We start from the raw sequence: 7,369 nt of genomic DNA on the forward strand, positions 1-7,369 counted from the left end.
TAAATAACTAGGATATTAGTGTATATATATCCGACAAACGTATGATTAATTTCTTTTAAGGTTCTTTTAATGTAATTGGAGAACTCATATCAGACATATTAGACAGTACAGAATATGAATATTCAAGGGAAAAAACATATAAACACCATGATTGCGTTGCAGACTTCAACAGGCAAAGAAAAAACTAGAGAAAGAATCAACCTGTCTGTTGCTGAACTGGAATTTTCCTTTTCTACTGTTGAAAGCATCTTTTATTACATATCTATATATTTCCCAGCAGGGAGGCATTTCCCTCGTCTTTTTTTCTTCTTCGGGTGCTTGATATGAAAGTCAAATGGAACATCCTCAAATATGAGGGAAAAAAATTACATATAAATTTAATTTGATGCGAATAAGGCAGTTAACTGACTGATCAATGAGCATATACATGAAATAAATCCTTTGCCTTGTGAGTTTTAACATCATATCATCTTCTCGAATTTATCAAGCTTCTTCACCCTTTGCATTGACCTAAGAAAAAGTGTCAAGAAAACTCCTGTATTTCAACAAGTTTTAAACACTTTCGTCAGTCATGGAAGTGGTATCAAATTAGTTCAGCATGTAAAGAATTAATATCTTCATTTTAAGGCTATGTAGGATGAATCACGCCACCTGCTCCAACGAATGATCCGTTTGCAATAATTTGGCTTCCCTGACTGCTGAAGGTGACACCTAGGTTTACCAGGGTCCCTCCTAGTACTGTGTACATGGTTGCCATTTGCAGAATTGTTGCCTTCCGTGCTGCTCTCTCAGACTGTTAGAAAGTTCTTTGCATTAAGAATTAACAGGAGTGAAAAGAATGAGAACAGGGAGATTCAAATGCAACTCATAGTCTACTTGAATCTTCTCTACCCCAAACTGAAATAGAATGTAATTTTCAAAATGCACAGTGCATTACCTCTAGCACCCGGACTCGGAGTCTCAAATCTCCTGATTCAAGTTGTTTAAGGATTTCCTCTATTCGCTGAACTCTGTAGGGCATAGACATTGTGTAGGACCTGGCCTGAAACATAAACAGGTTATGTCAGTATCCAAAATACTGAACTATATATATACACGTCGATGCAAGAAAAGGCTCTATCTGATAGCAACTAAATGAACCAAAGGAAAGTGCAGTACATCATCAGCTTGTTTCCTTATCTCTTGCACTAGTTGGCTCCCTGTTCGCTGCCTTTGTCTAATATCTAAAAGCTCCTGTAAGTAGCATGAAATATTAGACCCTAATTCTTTAATGTAATGAATTGCCAGTGGATAGCAAACTTCATTGAGAGAAAACTATGTTAGCAAGGAGATCATGAAGAACCTGTGCATAAGGTGCAGCAATCTTTGCAAAGGAGAAATTAGGATCAAGTATGTAGCCAATACCTGCAAGGAAATTACAATCCTCAGAACCGAGCAGTAATGCAATAATTTTCTTCTTTTACCATCTTCAAGCAGTGTAAGATTTCTGCTATATTTATGAAGTTAAATTTACGTAGTGACTGAGTTCAAACATTATAATAACGAATGAGACTCACCTTCGAGTGTGGAAAATGCTCTCAAAACAAAGGTAAATGTGGATGGGAACCGGAATGGTTGATCCTGAGCTATTGCAAACAAATCCTGCACAAAAGAACATAAAATTGAAAACATTATTCATCATGGAAGGGTTATTCGATAGAAGAAAATGAGGGTCATATCATGCTTTTACTCCAATGAAAACTACAAACAATTCCGAAGAATTAAGCACTCAAATAAATCAACTTCAATATAGTGACCTTTGAATTGAATTTTATGCTCCAAGCTTGATTTTTCCAGAATGCAGAAAAAAAAAACAATAATAATTCTAGTTATCAGTTATCAAAGTAACCAAATTCAAAACTGAACCTCTTGAAATCGACATATTGTTTGTTTCAACAGGGAAAACAATTACATCAATCCATGACATTGTTGATCATTTCTTTTTTTTTTTCACATTTCTCTTTACATAATTGAAATGCCAGTTGTTTAAGTTTCGATGCTAAATGAGAGTATTCATTTTTGCACACCTCTCCTATTGCAGCTAAAGTAGTGTCCTGATCTGGCCTCTGGTCCAATAAATTGTCCAAGAAGAATAGCACGGATCTCCTCACCTGGCATATCATGCAACAAAATGATCATTCAGAAGTGTCCAATAAGTTTTTATTAATCCATATTTTCCTCGATCTTTTATGTAGGGGATGATGACCTACCGAGGACAAATCTCCTGTGGGTTGAAGAGCTCCAAGATCTATGAGGCTCTTCATAACCTGCACGGTTGTTTCCGGTTGGTTTTAGTGACAAAACTTTGGATCTTTAGATGAACTATGCCAAGACAAGTTAAAGATTTTCAGGAGGAAGTTATGGTAAGGCCTAAATTAGTAACACCACCAAAAAAGGGTTGTTGTAATGTCATCCCAACATGCATAAACAATGAGTTTGCAAGAGATTGATCACAGGACAAGGGGAAGCCCCAATGTATCATTTTTAATAAGATGCATCTTTTTTAATAAGTTGCATATACCTATAGTGTCATTTTATCAAGCCAAAGAATATAGTTTGTATCATTTCAACTTTTATTTTCATTCCACTACCTAGGAATGAATTTTTATCTTTGTTCTACCAACCCATGATTCTTCAGGGTTTGCAAGTTAAATACTGGCAATTAAATCCGCAGATTATTCAGGTTCCAGTTTTGTTTGCACAGTTAAGTCACTGCTGATGCTGATTTGATCTTAGAATGGTCTTAAAAGTTTTCTGTCTGCTATAAAGCACAAGAGGAAAGAAAAGAAAAAGGTTTTCTTGAGTATACAGAGATTCTATTTGTTCCTCCTAACCGTTTGTAATATTGTATTTGATAAACTTGAACTAGGAAAATGTCAAAGAAGTATCAGAGATAGAAAGCATACCTTTTTCGCATCTTTCTCATACACTGCATAGAAAAGTTCTAGCAATCTCTCACGAGTGAAAGATTTAATCTCCCCCATCATGCCAAAATCATAATAGATGATTGATTCATCTACATCAATAGCAAGATTTCCAGGATGCGGATCAGCATGAAAGAAACCAGTTCTCAGTATCTGCAATTCATACCAAAGTCGATAAGTAGTTTGCTGGTTGTCATTATATTCTCTAGTCTGGAATAAGTAGTCAATCTTTCATTTGAGGTAGTTCATCTTTACTTGCCTGAATCAAGTATGCTTCAATGGCATGTGATGAAATTCGAGAACGATTATATCCTCGAGCATCTAATGCATCTAATTGATTGATTTTAATGCCTGATACAGAAGTAACAATGACATGTTTATAATAACAAGAATATGACACATTGCAATGAATTTTAAAAATTTCTCAGCTTCCAAATAAATGTCATCATCTTGAAAGAACTCAAATGCGTTAAGTTAGATGGAAACCTGGTACATACTCCAACGTCAACACCTTTGTAGCAGTGTAATCCCAAAACACCATCTGCAAAGCAAGGGAGAAAGCCCTTTAAGTAAAACTGAAAACTACTTCCATGGACAAGTGAAAGATTATTATTTCGAAATGAACAAGAATTGGCATTAATATCTAGAAGCATGATAGCATGAAACATACAGGTACGCGGACCCACTTTATATTTCGAAAATCTCGACAAAACCTATCAGCATTTTTCCCTTCATTTATATAATCAATTTCTTGATACAAAATCCTGAGTTCAAAGAAAATGTAATTAGTGACGTTTACTAGCATAACAACTGTCATTAAAAACTAGTACACTACATGCTTACTACTTACGTCGAGCATTCCTCATATATACCAACCCAATCTCTTGATGGACCACCAAGAGTTTCACTATTTTGAAAATACTCAGCAATTAGCTTTAGATTTCCTGTGGAGAAAGCAGAAATCAAAGAACCTACTGAGTAGAAACGATATACACAAGGAACCATACTACTAATTTTTAAATCATCTGACTTAGCTAGAACCTTTATTTTCATAGTAAATACAAAGAAGTCAGTTGGACAAATGATATCTAGTTGACTACATGCATGCATAAAACACAAAACTATGAAGTAAAGAGATTCCTAGTTACAAGTAGATTACGTAATACACATTACGCTGCTCTTCTTACTATTTCTACCAGGCTCTATTTCTTACTCTCTATCCATTTCTTGGGAAAAAGTATAAGATAACAACCAAAGGATTCGAGATTCTCAAAGCAAGTTGCACGAGGGATTGCTTGCTTTATTCATGTATGTGCATCTTTATGAAAAGCAAAAATGCAAGTAATTATTATAGCACAGAAGGACAAGAAAAGCTGTTCTAAAAATTTACAATTTAGCACACAATATTGTTGTAAGGTTGACAGGAAAAGTATATTGTTACGTAAATCGATGTCGAAAAGCTTCTTAAGACCAGGCCTTTGAACCTTGACAACAACTTTCTCCCCATTATGCAGAACAGCCCGATGTACCTGTACAAAGGACACTTCAAACTTCAGATCACAGAAAACCATCTCTGTTGAACAATGATCGCCATATTACCAAAGATCAATTTAGATTATCGTGTAAGGTTATAACTTGTAACTTAGATATTTACCATTCAGGAGCATCATTTTTTATCTATAGGAAACAATTTTAACAAAAGTCCATAATTATTTTAGATATCTATTTTTTTTTATCTCCTTCAAATTAATTTAAGTTTATATTTGCCTAAGTGTAAGAATTTTATTCTTGAACAGAATTTTTTTTAAAAAAAGAAGAGTAAAACAAACACCTGACCAAGGCTAGCTGCAGCAATTGGCTGGTCCTCAAATTCCTTAAACAGTACATGAATTGGAGCTCCCAGTTCCTTCTCAATGAAGCCCCTTGCTTTCTTTGGAGAGAATGCAGGGACTTTATCCTGAAAAGCAATACAAATTATCCGCATGGAATGCAAAATTTACACAAAATAAATGAGAATTTGGTACTAGAATTGTTTTATAAAGACAACATCTATGTAGACTTGATAGAAAAATGCAATGATAGAAAGCCTCTTCAAAATTAATAATGACAAAGAAAGCAAGAGTACCTGCAATTTGGCAAGCTCATCGACAAACTCACGCGGAAATAAATCTGATCTTGTCGACGATAACTGTCCAAGCTTAATAAAAGTGGGACCGAGTTGCAATACACGCTCTCTTAGCCATGAGGCAGTTGTTCTTCTCCTCTTTTTCTGCAGAAGATTAAGAAAAGCTATAAGAACCAAAAGCAAAACAAAAGATACAGTTCAAAAGAAACAGAAAAGGTGGAGACTGTGGATATTAGCTAAGTAAGAAATTATAGATAACTACTCTACAATCTATAGATAGAGGGATGTGTTACAAAAGACTAAAAAATCTCACCTGCTTATCCTCAGTGAAGCCCCCTGCATATGCCCATTTGGCATTGTCCAAAAGAACTCGTACACGTAAAGAAATAACAAAAGACCAAACATCTATACTCCTTTGCAAGGAACTGTAATTCTCATTGGCCCAACTGAAATTTTCATCTGAAGGCAGAATCTTTAACTCCTCTAATGGTGGAAGGTCTTTAGACACTCTCGATATAGGCATCTTTACAAGGGATGGACTGTTTTTTCTCCTAACTATGCTAGCACCATTTCCATTTATAACCTGCTTTACACCATTTACCTGCTCCACTTTCCTAGTGGCAGGAGCCTGTCTTTTCACTACTTCACTCGCAGGCACCATTTTAACAGCTCGGCCATTGATTCCTACTTTTGGGGTTGGTTCAGTTTGTTGCATTTCAACTTGAAACCTGAATGACTTACCTGTCATAGGCAGACAATATATTTGCCTCTCAAGATTCACAAAATTATTTGAAATAGAGCCCGAGAAACTGAGAGTACCCACTGCTCTTCCTTGATTCATCATTTCATAATTGCAGGAATAACAACTGTGTGAAGCCAGTATTACTGTCATATCAGCAGAAAACACCTGTGGGATATTAACAGTAGTTCAAATATGAGAAGTAGGAAACTATGAAGAACAATAATAGTAAAACATAAGTATTAAATAAATGACTGAAGAAAGGCTTTAAAGTTAATTTAGTAGGAACAAGTCACATTCCAGCTCTATTATATGAACAATGAACCTTTTACTTAAAAGAGAAAATGAATACGTACAGCCAAATAACTGATCCAACAAAATAATATAGAAATAACCGATCCAACAAAATAACATGATATATGTTAATTATGAATCAAAGACAAGGAAAGGAAAATTGCAGATGGATAAAAATTTCTACAGTAAACAATATAAACTTTAATTCATGAATCAAACTATGCCAACAACATCCCAAATACTGTAAAGAATAATATAATCTCAACGCAAAAGGGGAAAAGAAGAAAGGAACTTGGGTTTTGAAGAAAACACCCACCAGTAAAGAAGATGGCTACGAATTCTTGAATAAGGAGCAATGATATTTATTGGGTTCTAAGGCGTTTCTTGTTTCTTGTTAAGGAATGCAACGATTGAAAGAGAAAGGCAGTCCCTTAGTGGAAAACGAGAGAAGGAGAAACAAGCAAGCAACAATTGCTGGTTGAATTGAATGGGATTAGTAGAGTGTTTACGTGTCTTTCCTTCGTTTACCAAATTCAAGGAATCTGAAGGCAGATCTTTTTGGACTTTTTTTTAAAGAAAATTTTGCCCTTATTTTTCTGGTTTCTGAGGCTGTCCGTTCAAAGACAAAAAATTGTAAGCACAGAGCATCTTCACATGTAACCACGTTAACTACCACGATTGACTATTCGGATTCGTCTACCCGTCGGGTCGGGTTATAAGCGACTCGGGTATAACATCTCAAATAGAAAATGTCTAGGGTTGGCAGGGAAAGGCAGGCGCCTGCCCCCGGAAAATTTCCCTTTTCAAGTGACTTTAAAATTTATAAAATTATAAATAATATACAATAAAATGGGAAAATTCCAAAAAAAACCCTATTTTTTTAAAATTTACCGAAATGGGCCCCATATTTTATTATTTATCGGAATGGGTCATTTTCCCCGAAATCGCGTCCACGTCAGCGCGATGTCAGGGGACGTGTCAGAACATCGCGTCCACGTCAACGCACTTTGCTTAGGTGGACACAAATCGTGCCTACAAGGACACGATTTGCTGACGTGGATGAACAGTTTATGTTTTTTAGCTTGGAAAACTTTGAAAGGCCATAACTTTTCGCTCGGTTGTCCGATTGAGACGATTTTTTTATTTCGAATAACTTTTCGAGATCTACGTGCTGACAAACAGCCGAAGGCGGTTTGCCGCAGTTTTCGTCGAAAAAGATCTTTTTTTGCCCCTAAATTTTGATTTTTT

The 7,369-nt window shown here is 35.6% G+C and overlaps 1 protein-coding gene across 4 annotated transcripts; it reads right to left on the reverse strand.

Annotated features, from left to right (window-relative positions):
• Positions 1-206: 206 nt before the first annotated feature.
• On the reverse strand, positions 207-6,757 carry LOC107954748 (protein ACTIVITY OF BC1 COMPLEX KINASE 7, chloroplastic). 4 transcript variants are annotated; one of them, XM_016890403.2, is made up of 19 exons: positions 6,438-6,755; positions 5,908-5,995; positions 5,402-5,829; positions 5,089-5,232; positions 4,795-4,920; positions 4,405-4,492; positions 3,814-3,907; positions 3,634-3,727; positions 3,450-3,504; positions 3,223-3,314; positions 2,946-3,116; positions 2,250-2,306; positions 2,067-2,150; positions 1,557-1,641; positions 1,343-1,404; positions 1,159-1,233; positions 938-1,042; positions 652-793; positions 207-535 (listed from the first exon to the last, which is right to left on the reverse strand). In XM_016890403.2, exons 2-19 carry the CDS (start codon positions 5,978-5,980, stop codon positions 462-464), a joined length of 2,049 nt encoding a protein of 682 aa, XP_016745892.1. In that variant the 5' UTR covers positions 5,981-5,995; positions 6,438-6,755; the 3' UTR covers positions 207-461. The 4 variants fall into 4 exon arrangements, with proteins under 4 accessions (XP_016745892.1, XP_016745891.1, XP_016745893.1 ...); XM_016890402.2 differs by having other exon boundaries at positions 5,402-5,995; positions 6,438-6,757; XM_016890404.2 differs by lacking the exon at positions 6,438-6,755 and having other exon boundaries at positions 5,912-5,995.
• Positions 6,758-7,369: the final 612 nt, after the last annotated feature.

Source organism: Gossypium hirsutum, chromosome D07, assembly GCF_007990345.1.
Source record: "Gossypium hirsutum isolate 1008001.06 chromosome D07, Gossypium_hirsutum_v2.1, whole genome shotgun sequence".
Taxonomy (NCBI): Eukaryota; Viridiplantae; Streptophyta; class Magnoliopsida; order Malvales; family Malvaceae; genus Gossypium; species Gossypium hirsutum.

What these genes read in the sequence shown, in the direction of transcription:
- LOC107954748 (XM_016890402.2), bottom strand. Translation starts at nt 5,980, where the DNA reads ATGACAGTAATACTGGCTTCACACAGTTGTTATTCCTGCAATTATGAA. An exon ending in ATATATGAGGAATGCTCGAC is followed by an intron (nt 3,728 to 3,813) that starts GTAAGTAGTAAG and finishes CTTTGAACTCAG; the next exon opens with GATTTTGTATCAAGAAATTG. An exon ending in TTGCTGCACCTTATGCACAG is followed by an intron (nt 1,234 to 1,342) that starts GTTCTTCATGAT and finishes TGCTACTTACAG; the next exon opens with GAGCTTTTAGATATTAGACA.